The following is a 19463-nucleotide window of genomic DNA, read 5'->3' as shown; positions in this document are numbered from 1 at the left end:
AGAGACTAAGGTGTGGAGTTGTCCTGACAGGACAAGGTAAAGGTGGAAGGTGAAAGTGACGGCTTTAGGCTCCCTCTGTTCCGCGCCTGTAGGCAGCGTGTTAAGAGCAGGCTGAATGCACACTGCATACCTCATCCAGCAGTTCACAAAGAATTCACCTACCAGTGGTACCATCCAAACCAACCCCGAGGATCGGAACAATCTTGCCTCCCTCTGGCTCTGTCATAGGACCCCCGATCTCCAGCGGTGTCAGTGTGCTGGTGATGGGGTTGAGGTATGTCCCACCAACAGCCAGCTTTTGCCCAGTGTGAGGATGGATCGTAACCCCAAGCACTGGGACTTCTATTTCTGTCACTGGATCTGCCATGAGTCCTCCAAGACCAAATATGTTTTCAGGACACAGGACTGGAAGTTTTGTCTTCACAGGTAAGCCAGTGTCAGGACAAACCGGGTAAGGAATGTAAGGAAATATGGGCACTTCAGGCTTCTGACGCTCACCTACACGTAAAACCAGAAGAAATCCAGCATGGTTATGCTAATGCTAAAGGCAAGGAGGCATTAAAGCTCAGAATAGAGTCTATGGAGCTTTCAGAGAGTGCTCATACTAAAGGCTTGCAATGCTTAGGTCCAGAGTTAAGTGAATTTGACTGTAAGTCCTCTGTAGCAGCTTGATGGTTGTTTTGTTGCTTGTTTTCAGACTTAATTTGTACTTTGGCCCTTTCCTTAGAGTGAGGCACATAATGGCTCTTATGGTTTAAAGTGCAGACAGACAGAAATATGCTGGAAATAAAGAATACTTCAATACTTTACTGTATATAAGCCTTGTAGCAATACTTTACTGTATATAAGCCTTGTAGCAATACTTTACTGTATATAAGCCTTGTAGCACCTAATACTTCTTATTCACATCTTGTATTTAGATGAAGAAAAATATCTCCCAGCGCCATTCTACTGAGAAGTTTTCTCAAATTTTCTTTAGTTTCAGATTTTGTTAAGGTTAAAATACATGCAAGTGTACCAAGGCGTTTCGTGTTGGCTTTTTTCTTTCTTTTACACCATTAAAACCGGATTCCACAAATAAGCAACTGAACCGATCGATTATTTCATAGCAACTCTTACCTGAAGCAGAATCAACAGTACAGACCAGCCCAGATCTGATGGGATCATAACCGACGTTGCCCGCTATGTGAAGCACCTTCCCAGTGCCTGGGTGCAGGAAATGGTTGCTGGGTATTGGCCCAGAGCACTGGCTGCCCAGCAGCACGGCACAGTGCGGGCTGGGAATTAACAGCCCAGTGACAGGATCCACTGAGACGACATCAGGTGCTCGGGCAGTGCCATCTGGGTCTAAGAGCAATGCAAAAATAGGAGGGGAAGAGAACAGCATCCTGTTATCCTCTCAGAAATCCACTCTTTTTGACAAACAATGCAGAAGAAAGTTCTACCCATGACTTTGCTTTTCGAGCACCCCCTCTATTCACGAGTTGTTAGTGAGAACTCCATGAGGACACTTTCAAAGCACATCTCTCTTCACTTTGCTGTTGGTGCTTTTGTCACCTATTTATGAAAGCATCAAAAGGAGCAGATGTGCACCTTCCTGCCTACACTTCCTTGCATTCTAGCATCATTTTGAAAAGCATTTCTAGAGGTTGTAGTTACCCACAAGCTCCTGTTTGGTAAGGATCCTGGCTTTAGCTTTGTTAAGAAGGTGAGCTCCTGTTCCTTCACCCAGCACTCCCCATGCTTTGAGGCGGTGGCTCTCTGTTATTATTAAGCTTGACATCCTGTTGCTTGCAGCATCTATCTGGGCTAACAGGCTGGAATTTAAAAGATGGTCACTTGCCACATGAAGTTAAGATAAAATAATTTCAAGGGAGCAGTATAGGAAGAGCTTGGAAGGACATGCACATGATCTCTGCACTTTGGCACTTAGAGAGCTCTATGAGTACTTGCTTTGGCTACTGAATTAAAAATACCAATTTCTCTCTTTTTCTGTTTTCTCCTTAATCAGAGAATTCTGATTCTGAACATTCCAAGTCCTGACAGAGCATGGTTTGCACACTGACCTTAATTGGCATAATATCACAACAAAAACCCTTTGGCAGTGAAAGAAAACACCCTCAGAAAATGGTTGTCCTCTAGATTCAGATGGGGGTCTCTTCACTATATGGCTGTTTGAGGTTTAGAGTAGCTGTTCATAATCTGTTAGATTATCTCTTCCTAATACAAGCCAACCCAATCACCTGCACAAATGCTTCCAGCTAGGAAATGCAAAGTTGTAGCAGAAGGTTTCAGAACGTTTATTACCTTGTACAGTCTGGCTGGGACCAAGTGGTTGGGCTTCTTTTACAGGCCATCTTATTTGTCAGCATCTCTGCCAACCTCGCTGCCTCTCGCAGGGCAGAATTGAATGTGACATAATGCTCTTCCTGGCACTTCAGATCGTGCTGCAGTAACTGCATCTGCTTCTTCACACCTTCCTCATACTCTGCAGCCAACTGCTTCCTGTGCTGCATCTCTTCTTCTGCCTAGGTGGGATATAAGATCCAAACAGTTCTTCTCTTGCTTTAGCTAAATGTAAGCAGAAATTCTAACTTTTCTGCCTTTTATTAAAATAACAAAAATCAGAAATTACAAATAATTTTGATCTATTCATTTGAATTGGAGCACATTTATGCTAATACGTCTAATATGCTGAACTGCAATTATCCAGCACACAGTGCAGATAAGTATCCAGATCTGAATAAGCTAATAGCTTAAGATATCCTTTTAACAAGCAGTGCAGAACTTTTAGGAGTCACTTAATAAAAGTGACTTTTATAACTACTTACTGTGTAGCATACACACTTTTCCAAGTGAAACAGTGAGTGTGTATCTGCTTACAGGGCACAAAATCACTTCATTCTAAGAACTTTTCTAAGAATGGAAACAAACAAAAGTGGAAAAAAGATGTTACACTAATAAAAAAGATGTTATGCTAATGCAGACCAGTGAGTACTGTTCTCATAGCAGAAAGCTCTGCTACTGAAGAGACCCCAAAAGAGCTGAATGAATGGGTCCATCAGACAGATCAAGAAAACAAAACAAGTGAGCAATCTTTCAGAAGCGTTTCTGTGTTAGCATGAAGCAGCAGCAGCAAATTCACAAGCCTTTAAAGGTCCAGCACAGCCTGTTGTTTGCAGTCATACAATGTTAACTGTGTTGCAGACTATGACAGATGAAGTGTTTACAATTACAAAACGATGTTCTAAATGACCTAAATTTCCATTTAGGAAAGGAGAATGCTGCAGATGTCATTTGCTATTGCACGTGTTAGTGATGCTGAGCTCTACCTGCTGTTTTGCTTTTAAGTAATTCTCCATCGTTGTGCTCTCATAAGACTCCACCTCTCCTGGGATATTTAATGTCATGATCCAAAGGCTTTTCAGTGCAGATATTTCACTTGTAAGCTTGCGATAAAACGTTTTCACCTAAGGCAAAAAAAAAAGAAGAAAGAAATTAGGACTGTAAGAGATAATATGAGGGCAGTAAGTTTTCTCTGTAACATCGGTGCCTTTTTATGCAACAAAAGTACATGACAGCCCTGAGTCCTCAATACAAATCATTTTCATGCTAGCATTCCTGAGTCCCAGTGATCTCTCCATGCTAACTGCATGCTGCAATGCAGCTCCCTCTGCTGTCCCTTAAGCCAAACATGCAGTTAGATGAGTGCTCCAGACAGGTCCATCGTCGTTACTGTGGGTCAGTGAAATGCTATCCCGCTGATTTCAGCTGTGAGACTATTATGAAATTCAAATAACAGAGCAGGACTCCATTTCTGTGTCACCACACATTCATTTATATTTACTTCTCCTCAGTTTAATCTACGATTCCCAAGTGTTTGACCAGGTAACCTGTATTACTTTTATTTTCCAGATGAAAAACTGGGGCTGGGAGACAAAGTCCTTTTCCAAAAATGTGCAGAGCAGATTCATAAGAAAATCAAAATGTTCTGCCTTAAGGTCACTATGCTTCACACCATATGACATGGTATAAACAACATGTTTAAGAACACGGATACATGTCAGTGTTTCAAATTCTAAGAGCATGAAAGTTGAAAGAAAGTACATACAAAATAGGTGATGGGAAGCAGCAACATTACTAGTTTTTGACTCTTTCTGTATAAATTAGTAGCCCCCAAGTGCACTTTACCTCTTCTTTGAAATGGCCCAGTTTGGCTGTGACTGACTGTGACTGCCTCAGCAAAAGTTCAAAGAAAATGTTGGTGTTAAACAACTCAAGGTCTATCTGTTCTTCAGGTTCCCAAACGCCACCCTTTCTCATGGAGCAGGCTGAAACACGAATATTCATTTATTAGTGTTTTTCACTCCATGACTGTTTTCTTTATGCAAATCAGTAAGTCTGGGCCACTGCACGTTGCTAGACATGGGATCCTGGCTCCATACATACAAGAAACCAGGCAGCCCCACTGTTATTTAGCTTTTTGTTATCTGACCTGTTCCACCAGTGTTGCAAGAGTCAGCATCCATGCTACCCTTGTTCTGCAGCCAGGGGTGATACTTCTTGATGGGAAAGACTGTTGGTATACTGGAGGAATATCTGTCCAGATTGTACTTCAGCTGCTGCCTTCGAAATGGAGGGCAGGCAGTGCCCTTCTGTGACCAGCTAAGTCCCTGACAGAGAAGCTGCAAGACACAACAAAAATGAACACAAGAACTTCTTTTCTCATTGTGACAAGTTGCAGTTTGTGATTCATGTGTCAGTCACTCAACAAGCAGGATGCACCATTACTTTTGCCATCAGGCAAAGACCCTGAGAGTCTGTTTTCTAAGTACCTCTCTGGGATGGTCTGTTCTAAGGCAGAATTGCTAATCTTAGCAGATGAGGCTGAAACCAAGGGGAAGGAAGTACAAATGTGTTGTTTGATGATGGATGAATAAATCCATCTTCTACCACAGTCTGAAGGCCCACTTCATTTGTTGTGCTCTGATCTCAGCTATGTTGTGCTCACAGGGACTTCTGCCTGAACCATTAGTGAAGAACTGCAAGCCACGTGAATGAGCACTGCAAAAACTCATCACCAATTGACAGATCTTTATCATAACTTTACAGGACTTACTTATGGCTTCTTTATTTTAAGACAGGTTTGTGCTTATGTTAAAAAAATAATTGTCATCTCATCCTCCTTCCTGAAGAGATGCATATCATGGAGAATTTCATTATGTGGTTACATCTAATGAACCAGAGGACAGAAATGAAATTCACTGTACCTTAAGTGTCTCCAAGTGGCCTATGCATCAGGTAAATATCCTCGAGTGTCAGTGGGGCTGGATAAATTCATAGGGATGATTTTACCCCATATATAAAACATAAAGTTGAGCCCAAATGTTCTATAGGGGATGCCTGAGGAAACAGGCGGCTAGTGGGTTCATTGCACAGAATCTTTCAAGAAGAGACTTTGTGTAACTGTTACTTACTGTCAGCACCACGCAGGTAATAAGCAATGTGAGAAGTCCTGTGATTACTCCAATAATGGCTGTCCAGTCAGGTTTCAGCAGGAGGTCTTGCTGTCTGGCAATGCCCACCTGCACAGCATATCTGGGAGTTGTGGGGAAGAATGGCCCCTCTTCGTAACACTGTCCTCCAGGTGGCAGGACCCTAATGTACTTAATGAACAGCAGCAGAAACACCAGTCACTGTCACTGCATGTTATTTAAGTGTGCATAACGACTTAAATCTGAAGTGTTATTTTGACTGTGACACTGAGTCAAATCTCTGCAGCAGCTGCACCATTCTGCACTCCCATGTAATGCCTGTGCACAGAAACACCAGCATTTGTTGCTGTATTCACCTCTGCAGCATGGCATGTAAAAATGAAAAGATGCTCAGTCGTATCTTTAACATTTCCTTTCAATTCCCAATTGAATTGGGAATTGAATTTGGAACATTTAAATGCTTTGCTAACGATACTGTACATGCAAAGACAGCATTCCTCAATACAAACCATTTTTTTGTGCTGATTGCTGCTCAGCTGTAACACATAGGTACCAGGGTGCTGGAACTGGAAAAGGAAGAAGAGGAAGGTTTGGGAAGCAGCTCTTATTTCCTCCGCAAGTCTTCGAAAGTCCGCCCAGTCAAATTCGGTGTTTGTGTTGTACAAGTTGTTCCTAGGAGCAAAAGTACAAGAGTCTGTTCTTGTCACTGGATTGTGTGTGTGTGTGTCTGTGTGCGTGCACAAGACATGTAGGTTTATTTATCAAGCTTTGGTTGCTGCTTAGGATTCATCTACACCACTGAGTACCCGAGGATTAGCTAGAGTTTAGGTGCTGAACCTCTAATCGTCCACACAGTGGCACTGTGTTTGAGGCTGTTCCAACCAGCTCTGATGCACGTAATGAAACGCAGCAGGAATTAACCCTAAGCAGAATAAATATTTAGAAGTGAAGAAAACAGCCACTGGGACCCTTTGTAAGGGTTTCAACACCACAGATGCCAACATGGCACCCACACATAACGTGCTGTAATTCATTACCTGTCCCTTCTGTTACTTCTTTGCTTTCAAGCTGGATGAACGCCAGAAATGAAATGAAAATAGGCCACAGGGGAAGAAATCTCCAGAACTGCCCACAGAAACAAAAGCAGCAAAGGCAGAGCTCCTAAGGCCTGCAGTGCACTAGAATGTGCTTGTTCCTATCAGGATGAGCTTACCAAAACCTAAACCTTAGCTCAGTGATTACAGAAAGGGAAAAGAAATTAGGATGAATGAGAGGGAATATAAAGCATAAGCAGTGAGAAGTCAACTTGCAAAATATTAAGACAGGTCTGCCTTTTAGTGGGTCAGAAATAGCACCAGCAGGGCAACAGGAACAGCATGTATATATTTGGTTTTGCTTCTTTTAAGGACAGAATATTGCTTCCCTGATGTCTTACGTGCAGTTTCCAACTACACCATCCTGTCTTTTCTGTCAAAAAGACATTGAAGCACACTTAATGAGATTTCTACTCTTCCTAGTCATGTTTCCTCTGAATTCTACGTTGAGAAAAGTGAAAATTTCAGCCATCTTTTCTGTAGCTCACCTAAAAATGCATTAGCTAAGCTCTACATTGTACTTACACATCATAAACTGGGTAATGCTCCTTGGAGACAATGAACACAAAGGTAACGTTAGCATTAATGCACGTGGTAGGATTTAAGATGCCACTAAATACGATTTTTGATGTGGAGGTTGAAGGTCTCAGGCTTTGTATCGGGGAAGATCTGGGTTCTTCATGGTCAGAATTAACTGTAAAAGCACAGGTTTGGATCATTATGTTTGGATCATTACCAATGATTTTCCATCTACAGAACTGCTGCAGGATACACTATTTCCTATTTGCTGTTATGACTAAGCTTTATAGACACAAATCTGGCTTCCAGAGTAAGGCATACTGTCAAGCCAACAATGCCACTGACACCTTCCTGACACTGGATAATTTTGCACCACATTTTCTTATCTTTTTTGCAACTCTGAAGCACATTTGGTAAAGAAGCAGAACTTCTTGCAAAATCTGCAGCCTTTTTAAGGAATGTGTCCCCTTGTATGGCTTGGCTATGGATTTGAGGATGACTCTGGAGGCACAGAGGAACTAAAGTCCTGCTCTCCAAGAAGACTGCAAGTAGAACTAATGAGAAAGCAATCTGAAATGCCAGAAGTTATGCAGATGATGGTGTAAATCAGAATTGCAGATGAACCAAAAGAGCGGATCAAACCAAAGGAGAGGTGTGAGAGGAACAGAAGAGAGCTTAGCCCTGACATTTCCTCCTGGGCTCTACCCTCCCTGCAGACCTGTGGACATGGTGGCAGTGAGGGGGCCACTGCCAGCTCTGTGCACCCAGATGGAGGCACAGCTAGCACCTGGCTGTTCCTCATCACCCCTGGGGAAGAGGCAGGGCCAGGAGGATGCAGCTGCTGGCTCGTGGGCTTGGGTTGCAAAGCAGGAGGCTCTGATGTGCAGCGCAGGGAGTCAGCTCTTTCTTTCACTTCACTATGCTTAGAGTGAAAAGGTTTTCTGGCTATTTGAAGATGGTAAGGTCTGTTGGTTTCTGTTTCCTAATTAGTTTGGTACTGGAGATGGTTGAAGCACAATTAAACCTTAGTGAAACTGTATTTAAATATATGCTTTGTAACCAAATGTGAGAACTTACCTGGAGCTGCTGGGGAGGAAGACCTGTTTTTGTGAAGTGACGAAGCCTTGTTCAGCATGATGAAGTTATGAAACAGCTGTGGGTCAGGATTATACACTCCTAAAAATCCTCTCCCTAAAGCAATATGAAAAATATTCATTACTTCTGGTTTTCAACAAGCTGGACTTTGGTTTTTCTTCTAGTTTGTAGAGTATCAGCTCACAAACTCCACAAGTTAGGTTTACAAAGCCTCAAACCAAGTTACATGCTTTTCAGTTCATTTCTCTTATTCTAGGGCAGTGCTTTAGAACAATTGGGCCTTATCCAAAGGCTTTAGGGTTTGTTTGGTGTTGCAAGACCTGTTCCTTAAGCAGCAACTGGTTTAACTTGGCTGTTGTCAATGAAACTGTGTCAAGGTACCATAGGGAAACGATTGCATCCTATTGTTCTTATTAAATTTTCATGCACTTGTATAAAAAGCTTTTGGCTCACAGCTTAATTCTAGAATACTTTAAAAAAGAATGTTTAACTCCTTCTAATTCCGCTTGATACATTCACATTAAAATCTGAAGCCCAAAAGAAAATCTAAACAGATAAAGGATTGTGAGAAGGGAGCCTTCTGACATGCATCTCTTCTTAGAAAGTGAGAGTGGGAGGGAATCTCTGAGTGTCTGTCCATTCCTGGAATACTGGGAATGTCCAGAACTCGGGCAGTGTTTCAGGACTGAGCAGTGACTCAGCATCACTTCATCATGCCAGGATGTAAGTATCAGAATTTCTTGTTGTTTGTGTTAAAAACAAGAAGGAAAGGCCAGTTTTTATAGAAGCCATTTAATAACTATTTAATAACATATCTCTAAACCCAGCTATCACTTTTGTTATCCTCTTCCTTACCACTTGCTTTCACGATGTATGCTGGATGAGAGCATTTGCTTTGTTCTGAAGTGCAGACATTTTCTAAAGGGAAATTTGATCCTAGGAGAACCGTTCTTAATTCTTCTAAGAGAACAGCAGCCTAATAGAAAAGGAACTCAGAAAATGTATGTGAGTGTTTCACACTATTGCAAAGCAAGGCCAAGTACAAAAAATATGCTATGTGTATAACAGGCTTGTGCCGGGGGTTTTTGTTCGTTGCTTTCTGTACTTCTTTAAGGAAATTAAAAAATAAATAAAAATTATGTTATTTGATAAAATGATTACTCAAAGTCTACAAAGTTTAGCAAGAAATAGGTTGATCTTGAAAATAACAGCAGTTTTTACCTTGCTCCCATTTCTGTAAGTGATAAAAAGCTGAGGATTTTCCTCTGCACAGGTGATCTGCAGGGTTTCTCTTTGTTGCCTCCTACACTGAGAATCACAGATGTTATCCAGACGGTCAGTTTGACAGATGCAGAGGCCAAGAACCTTATCATAGCCTTGATAATCCCTGGGAATAGTACAAACCTGCAGGAGAAAAAAAGGAATAAAATAGCAGCTTGGAAGACAAATAATGACCCACCCTCCTTATGCGAGGATGGAAATCTGGGCTTCCTGATAGGCTTCTTATTTCAGTTTGAAGAAGAGTTAAAACCTGCTGTGAAAATGCTGTTAATGCTCGGTCCTCATGCTGCCTGCACCTAGCAAAGGAAGAGCTAGGGAGTCTGCTTTTAGGGCAATGTTTGCATGGATCTTGGATTTGACTGACGGAAAAACACTACACCTTTTCTGAGCAATAGTGAGTCCATTCCTTCTTGGTCAGGCACCGTCCCTCCTGATTTCGGGAGGCTGAATCTCGACAGACATCATATGTTCTTCTGACACAATGACTTCTGCCACCCACAGAGCTCTGATAACCCAGAGGGCATGTGCAGTGGGCGTCACGAACCTGGAAAAAAAAAAGAGGGATTCATTTAGAAACCTGCATGTTTCTAAATGAAGTCACTGTTATGCACCTTGCTACATTAAGCATCACACCTTATTTGGTTGAGATCAGAGGAAACCTGAGGGTCCATTCACACCATCTTTCCCTTCCCGCTAAAAGAGGGATGGATGCAGCCCTGAAACTCAGAACACGTGTAGATCTGCTATGCTACTTTCAGCCTGGTGAATGTGTGTAAGTGGAAATGAGATGCAGGACTGGAAGATGCCAGTGTGAGAGGGGGGTACCCTGCATTAGGGCAGCACATTTGAGGTGGAGAGTAAAGACCAAAGCCTGAAGTAATGGTGACCTCCATTAGGACTGAACAGCTGCTACAGAAGTGTCCATGTACCTGAAACACCTGGCCTTTCCCAAGACAGATGCATGTTTCCTGCCCTTCTGTGGGCTGTGCTGCCTCCGAGCCGCATGGGAGGCATGCTTTTTGGCCAGGCATGGGGTTAAAGAAATCCACTGGGCAAGCCAAGCAGCTGTGTGGTGTCAGTGCTGCTCCTTCGGGACGGAAAGTGCCTCGGGGACACGGAACTGGCGTGCTGCTTCCTTCGGGGCAGAAAAAGCCTGTGAACAACAAAACCAAAAGCATATCATTGTTTTTCTTGTACAGTGCAGGTTTATTATGTACATCAGATAGACTTAGTGCCTCTACATTTTAAATAAAGTGTGTTTATTTGCATTATGACATCAAGATCAGTAAAATGAACCATGCCTCGTTTAAAAATATTGCCTGCTTTCAGTGTTGCCTTTTTAATGCAGTACAAAAAGGAAGTCCCCGGATATGTGAATCTTATAACAATACTGAATGCTCTACAGTAGCTGATTAAGCCTACTTCCTTTTATTATATTAATTGCTGCAAGACTAATTCATTACCTAAGGGCCTCTCTAGCGTTCAACACAATCAATGTCTGGCTGCATTTGTTGTTGAGCTGTGTGTGACAGAAAAGCATTCTAAAGAAGCTAATGACCTCTGGTATATTATCCCCAAATACCTGCTGGGCAGTTTGTCAGATTCTGTTTTCTTCTGCAGTTTTCTCCACTTTGACAGTCCTTGTGGTGTGGAAGTTGCAGCTCCCCATGGTCACAAGCAAAGCTCAAAAAAATGGTCAAAATGAAGAAGAGGGCCATCCATGTATTGCACCTAGTAGCATGAAGTCTCAAATGTGAACGACTAAGGCATAAGGAGAGCTTTCTTTTCAGCCACTGAATGTTTAATGGTGGGTGTAAGCTGAAACATATTAAAGTTTGGTGTAAAATATTCATGGCAGCTACTTGAGCCCATCGTATTCCCCTACAGGTCGTGTAACAGGAACTGTTCTCAGACCAATGTAAAGGCACATGAAATACAACTTTTGCAGCATAAATAAATGCTTATCTATAGCTACAAACAGTTTGTTACTGTGCTTTGTAATCTGAACTTTTCAGGGTCCCCATAACAGCCTTGATTTTTCCAAGACTATGCATCTACATTTACTGTAAGGGATCATGAATGTGTGTGTGATATGCTTATTCTGTCTTTGGAAAGGCTGCATAATTTATGATGAGCATAAAGCAAAAACCCTGCTGAGCACTCTGTGTCTTTTTCAGTGTTCAACATAGAAAAAAAGAGTAATTATTTGTGGTTATTTTGTCCTGTTTTTCAAGATCAGTGGCAGATTTTAGTACACGGTTCAAGGATCTTGTTTGGAACACCTCCTTTTCCTTTCTTCATGGGGATTTTAAAGGTTGCAACACCAGCCAGTGGCTCACCCTGCCGAAATCCGTGTAAATGGAGTCTGCTGTGTCTTAAGACTGATGGGCTCTTAAATGCTTCTGAAACCTTTGCCCTTGTGATATAAAAGACAGCTGTCCCTGCCTGCATGTGTCATGAAGGAGGCACTGTGTACATAGCAGAGACCTCTGTTTCCTTGTGAAATATCTAACCAAACATGCAAAAGCACTTAAGGATAACACTCCTCATTTCTCTCCTCTGCTTGCACCTTTAGTGGCACTATTTAACACACGTTTCTTAAAGGTATTTCCAATAACTATTAATTCAAAGAGTTGGGTGGACTTCTTAGAGGTGCAATAAAAAAGTGGTTTCCAGATATATTTTGTATGGCAGTCATCACTGCACTGGATCATCAGCCTGGAAAAACAGCAATGGAGAGGGAGGGCATTCAGGGAGAGATCAGAGTGGCCTGGGTTAGAAAGGACCTTAAAGATCATTCAGTTCCAAGCTCTGCTGTGGCTTGGCTGCCAACCACCAGCTCAGGTTGCCCAGCACTCCATCCAGCCTGGCCAAGGGCAGTTCCAGGCATGGGGCACCCACAGCTTCTCTGAGCAGCCTGCACCAGTGCCTTACCGGCCTCGATACTTGACCTAAATCTCCCTTCTTTTAGTTTAAAGCCATTCCTCCTTGTCTTATCAATATCAAAGTGAGTAAAAAGTGTAAAAAGTTGCTCTCTTCCTGTTCATAAACTCCCCTCAGGTACTGGAAGGTCACAATGAGGTCTCTTTTGAGCATTCTCTTCTCCAGAGAAGTCCCTCAGCCCTTGCTTAGAGGAGAGGTCTCAGCAAACCAAGACCTGAAGTGAGCAGAAGCTGCAGCACCTGCTTCCTCATGGACATGTTAACACAGGGAACTTAAGGCAGGGCTGTCCCACACCAGGAGCCAGTTGGGGCCCTAACGGCCTTCAGACTGCTGCTGGTTTCCTCTGGGCCTCACAGGGCCACTTCCAAAGTGACTCTGGTGTTATATGTAAACCCACACACAAACAACACAAACCATTCACTGTCAGCCCACCAGGGCGCCCCGAGATGCTGCACAACTCCAGGCTACGTGGCTGCCAGTACCTCCTAAATTAACTGCAGTGTCCTGGCGAGATCACTGTACTGCATCTCCTCATCAATTCCAAATAGAAGGCAACCATCCCAGCGCATTATTTAAGAAATTAACCACGCCATGATGCTAACCATGACTGGGCTGTGCTCTTGTCAGCACCCGTACTGCACCTTTTGGACCCTGAACTTCGTCAGACTGCGGTTCTCCGTGGAATTACCACAGCAGGCGCAGGCCCAGGCCCACCCTCGACGCTGGGCCGCCCCACCAGCGCCGCACTGCCCCCACCGAGCCTCGTCTGCTCTGGAGGAATGGATTGAATGCTGCGCAGGCGCACTACGCGCAGCCATGCCCGCAAGTCCTCCAGGGCAGACGAGGCGCGGGACAGAGCGGAGCCGGGAGGTTGCACACAAGCGGACGCCTTCTGGTCCCGGTGGGGTCGCTTCCGTCTGTGGCTGCGGGGTTCGGCCCCGAGGTTCTCCCGCAGGCCCGGAGCGTTCCCTGACCCGCAGCACGGTGTGCTACAGAACAGCGGAGCTGTGACTTTTAATCCACGTCGGACGGCTTAGGAAATGCCTTTGGAGGTCCCCTGCAGGCGGCCTGGGCGCGGCATTAGGCACCAAGGGTGACCTTGCTGGGGCAGTGTGGGAGCAAAGGGACCCGGAGCTCCTGGAGAGAGCTGCTGGGACAGCATCTGAACTGTGCACCGTATGGGTTGTTGCAGCTTGTTGAATTTGCTGTCTGACTTTACAGTGAAAAGATCAGTTGGTATTCACTTGTTTACACACAGTATAAAAATACACAGCCTTTATGTGCGGTGTACCTAGCAAACATTGTGCTTTATAGCAGAATGTGCAGTGGAGCATCCACTCAAGTATTTTGGCTCTTAAAGTGGCCCCATCTGCAGTACTGTGCCCAGGTCTGGAGTCCCCAGGACAAGAAAGACAGGGAGCTGTTGGAGAGGGTCCAGAGGAGCCTCAAAGATGATCAGGGGGCTGCAGCACCTTCCCTATGAAGACAGGCTGAGGGAGCTGGGCTTGCTCAGCCTGGAGAAAAGAAGGCTGCAGGGTGACCTCATTGCAGCCTGCAGTACCTAAAGGGAGTCTGCAAACAGGAGGGGAATCAACTCTTTGAAAGGGTTGATAACAGCAGGACAAGGGAAATGGATTTAAGTTCAGGGAGGGAAGATTGAGGTTGGATGTCAGGGGAAAGTTCTTAACTATGAGAGTGGTGAGGTGCTGGAACAGCTGCCAGAGAGGCTGTGGATGCCCCGTCCATCCCTGCAGGTGTTCAAGGCCAGATTGGATGGGGCAGCCTGGGCTGGTGTTAAATGTGGAGGTTGGTGGCCCTGCATGTGGCAGGGGATTGGAGCTTTGTGATCCTTGAGGTCCTTCCAACCCTGGCCATTCTGTGATTCTGAGATTTAACTGGAATCTGAGCTGAGATCACAGTCCTGAGTGTTTCTGCCCTGTGGCTGCCTGGTGCCGGGGGTGCCCAAGCTCACCTTGTTGGAGTCTGCATTCCCCAGGCACCCAGCTCTGTCTCTGAGCATGCCTGGAGCTGCCCCATTGGAGAAATCTGTGCGTAGGTCCTGCCCAAAGCAGACTGGAATGCAGGAACTGGCTTTGCTGCTGCCTATTCTGTCCCCTGCAGGGCTTTGCTTGGTGCTTAGTCACAGAGCACACCCAGTAAGTTCTGGCACTTGCCAAATAAAACAGAACTATTTTGTTGTCTTCTCCTTTCTTTTGTTTTTCCCAATCTCTCTTACCTCGCAATGCCTTGCTGCCAGTCAGTATCTGTGAGCAGGATAGGAAAAGAGGGAGAGGAGAGGAATAGCTGCTTAACCTGATCACTCTGTTCAGCTGAAGCTACCAACATCCTCTAAATAAAGCAATTAATAGTTCTGTGGTTAAGCATTCAACTCCTTCCTTTCAACAGTTCTACATTTCAACCAACTTCTTTGTAGCTCTGGATTCCATTGTAAATCTCAGAGTTCTAGTGCTACAGTATTCCCCAGGGAGAGTCAGGTTGGAGAGGGTTCCTATCAGACAGAGCACAGACAGAGCTCAGCTGTGGGAATGCGGTGTGTGTGGGGTGAGGAAATGGCACCAGAGTCTCCCTGAGACATCAGGTCTCATAGCCAAGGAGCACGAGAAGTTAGCAGCTTTCCTCCGTACAGGACAGATTTTATTTATTTGACTGCTCTGCGCTGTAGAAACCTGTGTTCAGTGGTGATGGGTCTGGAATAAAGAAATGGCTTGCAAAGCTTTTTCCCTGTGAAGTCTTAGGTTAAAGATTGCTGCTGTTCTTAGCAGATGTACAACTTCCCTTTTCCACAGAACGGATACACAGTGTTGCTCTGTATGTCAGGTTGTCATTTGCCTGGCAGAGCCTGGAATTGAACATCCCCATAAAATGTTTTGTGACTGTAATCAAGGGCAAGAATAGCTGGAGCCTGAGTCATCTGCAGAGCCCTGCCTGACATGGTGACAGAGGCAGGTAACTTTTAGTTGTTATTTAACTTTTCAGTCCAGCAAAAGGACACCAAAAAAGAGGGAGAGGCCACATGTAACAAACTGCTTGTTTTCCCTTTAATTTGTGAAAGAAGATTAAAAAAAAAAAACGAGCAGGCTGTTGTGTGAACTGTGTTGAAAAGCAGCATATTACTGAAGACAGAATGTGGAGGTTTCACACCTTCTCAAATATTGACTGAAGAGACTGGAGTGTTCTTATCTGATATGGGAGGGAAAGCATCCCTGGTGAACACAACAGGTGTTGGATTTTTTGTGGGTTTTGTTGTTGTTCTTAGTTTGTTTGTTTTAAGATCGTGTAATTATTTTGGTTAGCAGTGCTGTTTTTTCCTTGTAGAACATAACCACTGGTGTTTCCAGTGTGTGAAAGATCCACATTGCAAACAGGACGTGATGCTTTACTGGTTTTCTTTCTGGTCAGCAGGGTTTGAGGATTGATTGCTATTTTAATGACATGCTGTCTGAATTAAGAGGCACTGAGATGTTTTTAGTGCACACAGCAATGCAGACCAGCAACATTTTCATCTTTTTTCTCCCTAAAATCGAACGAGGGTTTTCTAAATGAAGGAAATGTGTTCACACAGACACAAGTGGCATATATTCTTCTGCAAATATTTGACCAACCAACTCCATAGTTGAGCCACGTTGTTATTTTTCAGTATAAACATTGTTCTCCAGGTAATGCTCTCTGTGGCCTCTGATTCTGCCAAAGAAGGTCTCTAGATACCTATAGATAATGTTCCGTTTACAATTGTATGGACTTTCTTAAGAAAAGATTAAGCAGAAGCTGAAACACTTTTAAACCTTCCAGTGAAAGGCTGGGCTTTCACAGATGTACCTTGGGACAAAGCCAAGGCTCTCGATGGCGTCACCCCCGAGTGGCTCTTGGGAGATGGCTGCAGCTTTCCTCCGTGCAGCCACAGGCTGAGGGCGGTGGGGCAAGCAGATATTTGGGCTGCTCCCTTTCAGTTTCCCAGCTGGCTGAACTGGGAGAGGAGGGTAAAGTTGATGTCCTTCCCTTTGGGGGAGAGGATCTTGCTTTGCAATGCAGTGCTGTCTCCTTGTGTGCATTTTGGTTGTGCTGTTGGTTTTTATGTACATTTCTAGAATGTACCTCATCCTGCAAAAGAGGAAGGAATCATTTTCTGTACAAAATATGAACATGTGACAGCATAACATGGAGTTTCTCAGGGCAATTTGTCATCATCACAGAAACAACACCCATTAAATTGCAGCGGTGAAAGTGACCAAACAAATATCTTATGCGTGTACCTTCCTCTTTCCCTGGCCTTCCTGATTTATTTCTCCCCGTTCCTCAACATTTACCACTGTTCTAATTCATTCCTTTTGGGGAATCAAATGAATGTGAGGTTTCTGGCACTTGGGACTCAACTGCTGTGCTGGAAAACAAAACACCTGAAGGCTGTTTATTTTGAGATATTCCTGAATTATTAATTCAAGCAAATGAGTGCAGATTTTTTCAGGTCCCAGGGACAGTGCAGACTGGAAGCTGTGCTCTTAGTGTTTTTTTTAGTTTTTAGTCACATATATATATATATATTTGCAACTGCAATGTTAAAACCTTGCGGGACATAAATTAATGCCTTTGTAACTGAGCTCTATTTCTGGATGAAGAGATGGGCTACAGTGGAGTGTATGGAACACAGTGGGGCTTAGCTTTGGTTTCCTCAGGGATTTATGAACCAAAGCTCCATTTCATTGTAAGAGAATGTAGCTGATGCTTTTGTATGCCAACATTATGCTATTGGAAATGGCTCACTATGAACAAATAAAACAGAAATCCAGCATTAAGGTGACCTCCATAATGCACATAAATACCATCAGGATGGACTCCAGCAGTGAACGTGTGCCATGTGAGCAAATAAACTCCTTGGCTGCAAACAACAAGCACTGCTGGATTCTGCAGAAGCTTATCTCGCCTTATATCAGAAAAGAGATTGCCTTTGTGTGTGACTAATGATTCCAGTGAAATTGAAAGGTCGTTTTTTCTAGCAGTCGAAACATGCACACCTGGAACGTTACAAAATGAAATCAGGAGCTGAAAAACTGTTTAGATCCATAGCAAAATAATGTATGTTCCTGCGTTTCCTGGAGTTTTTCTCTTGCTGAATTGAAATGTGATTTCATGGCAGCGCTGCACGCATAGCTCTTGGTCCTGTGCTGTGGAGGAGTTGTATGGGATGGGGAGAATGAGATCCAGAGAAGCCTGGTGAGGATGATGGGAGCTGAAGTTGGAGGGGCTGTGCTTGCAGACAGTGACATGCCCTGTTAAGCCTCAGTGTTGGTGAGGATGGAATTTGTTTGGCCTTCAGGGCAGGTTGCTGTGTTTTTCCGTGCTGTTGGTGAGCAGCTTATATGAATTGCCTGCTGGAAGTAATGGTGAAGGGTTCAAAAATGGACTTCTTCGGCAGCAAAGGGCTTTAGAGGGCTTAATTTAAAATGAAACAAAACCCAATGAACCTTAACATTTAAATCTGTCACTAATGTTTTTGTATCAGCCCCTGCTGTATGTTTTCCCTTAGATCCAAAGGCAGTATTTATTCTGGCTTGTATAGCAAGCCTCAGGTGATGGTATTATGATTTCTGCATGTACCTGTTACACCACACAGACTTCAGTATTTGTCTTTGGAGATCTCGTTACGTTCCAAAACATGAGACTTCTGTAAACTTATTGGGGCAGGGAGGATGGATAGAGATGACAAATGGAGATAAGTTAGAGCTGGGACAGACAGGCTTCTCGTGAGTGAAGTGGCTTCAAAACAGATGACAAAATATATTTATATTGTAGCCTGGAGACCTGGAGAAGCAGGGTGTTTGTCTGGGCATTGTATGGAGTTCATCAAGAACCCCTCACCCTCATCTTCCTTCAGGAAAAACTTTTCCTGATAACCTCATTTGAAACTTCTTCCTTCTCATAGAAGGGGACGAAGGATGGGGAAAAGGCAGGAAGCTGAGAGCACTGCTCCCTGTGGCTGGCTCCTCGTGGAGCAGGGAGCCTGGAGCCCCAGCCCTGCCTGTGGGCCAGGAGGGGTTTCTTGCTTCTGGGCTGATCATGAGCCAGTGCCCTGACCTTCCTTTTCCTACCTCTCCCCTCTGTAACTCTTCGTTGGACTGCCTTGGACACCATGTGCTGCAGTTGGTGATTCTCCCTCCTCTGTGTTTTGTTTCATCTGCTTGGTGCAGCTGCAGAGCAACTCTTGTTTTGAACTGAATCATTTCGTTTCCAAGTTTCTCCAGCCACAAACAGAGCAGGAAAAATAAAACTCAATGGGTGAGACTGTTCTAAAAGAATCTGAATCAGCCAAGAGCCTCTCCCTCCTGCTTGGCTCCGAAACTTGGCTCCTCCAGCTCTGCTTGCAACTCATCCCAGTTGTCATCACATGGAGGGATGCAGAGCTGTGGGAATTGGGATGCAGAGTGGTGAAGAGGAAGTGCTGATGCTTCTTCTCAAATTGCAGATATATATCCATATTCTCAGAGAGCTGCAGAGGGCTTTCTTCAGTGCCTTCCATCCCTCTCCTCCCAACTCTTTCCCTAGCTGGGATTCCCTTCTATGAAACTTAGTGCTGTTGTCCCATTTGCTGTAACTGGTGGGAGAACACAAAAACCTTCATGCCATCACCACTACTGACAGCAGCTCCCAGAGGAGCCATCTGCACCCCCAGAGTCTATGACAGGCTCTCTTGCTGGCTGCAGAATGATGTGCTGCTAAAAACCTGGCCCAAGATCCCTTCTCTGCTCTTTTTCTTTCTCCTATGTCCAGATACAAAGAGCTTGCATGCAACTTCACGTTCATCTTTTGCACATCTGTGATCATGCTGTGTTTCCCTGCTCAACCTTAAGGCACTGATTTTGTGGGAGAAGGGTCTAACATGCAGCCAGAGCTCTGCTGAGGTAACAGGGAGGATGCAGTTCCTGTTGCCTGGCCTCAGGCTGTTTTAACAGAGACATTGCTGCAACTTGCAACCTGTTTTCAGGATAACTTGAGCTCGTAGGGCTCTGGCTCAGATACCGTT

At 44.2% G+C, this 19463-nt stretch overlaps 1 protein-coding gene across 1 annotated transcript in view; it reads right to left on the bottom strand.

Annotated features, from left to right (window-relative positions):
- The window catches only part of LOC122186003, a 13433-nt gene extending 2172 nt beyond the window's left edge, over positions 1-11261 (bottom strand). Inside the window, exons 1-16 of the mRNA XM_042882249.1 lie at positions 11067-11261; positions 10414-10637; positions 9864-10028; positions 9425-9607; positions 9059-9179; positions 8186-8299; positions 7115-7283; positions 6005-6167; positions 5478-5666; positions 4496-4685; positions 4192-4331; positions 3333-3470; positions 2308-2528; positions 1660-1817; positions 1120-1347; positions 163-498 (exon numbers count right to left, since the gene is read on the bottom strand). Coding sequence (XP_042738183.1) covers positions 163-498; positions 1120-1347; positions 1660-1817; positions 2308-2528; positions 3333-3470; positions 4192-4331; positions 4496-4685; positions 5478-5666; positions 6005-6167; positions 7115-7283; positions 8186-8299; positions 9059-9179; positions 9425-9607; positions 9864-10028; positions 10414-10637; positions 11067-11202 — 2875 coding nt within the window. The 5' untranslated portion in view covers positions 11203-11261. The remainder of the gene's footprint in view (positions 1-162; positions 499-1119; positions 1348-1659; positions 1818-2307; positions 2529-3332; positions 3471-4191; positions 4332-4495; positions 4686-5477; positions 5667-6004; positions 6168-7114; positions 7284-8185; positions 8300-9058; positions 9180-9424; positions 9608-9863; positions 10029-10413; positions 10638-11066) is intronic.
- Positions 11262-19463: the final 8202 nt, after the last annotated feature.

This window comes from Lagopus leucura, unplaced genomic scaffold (assembly GCF_019238085.1).
Source record: "Lagopus leucura isolate 7727_CA_CO unplaced genomic scaffold, USGS_WTPT01 Super-Scaffold_100034, whole genome shotgun sequence".
Lineage (NCBI taxonomy): Eukaryota > Metazoa > Chordata > Aves > Galliformes > Phasianidae > Lagopus > Lagopus leucura.
The sequence above is the reverse complement of the archived record's forward strand: the minus strand, read 5'-3'. Positions and strand labels throughout refer to the sequence as shown.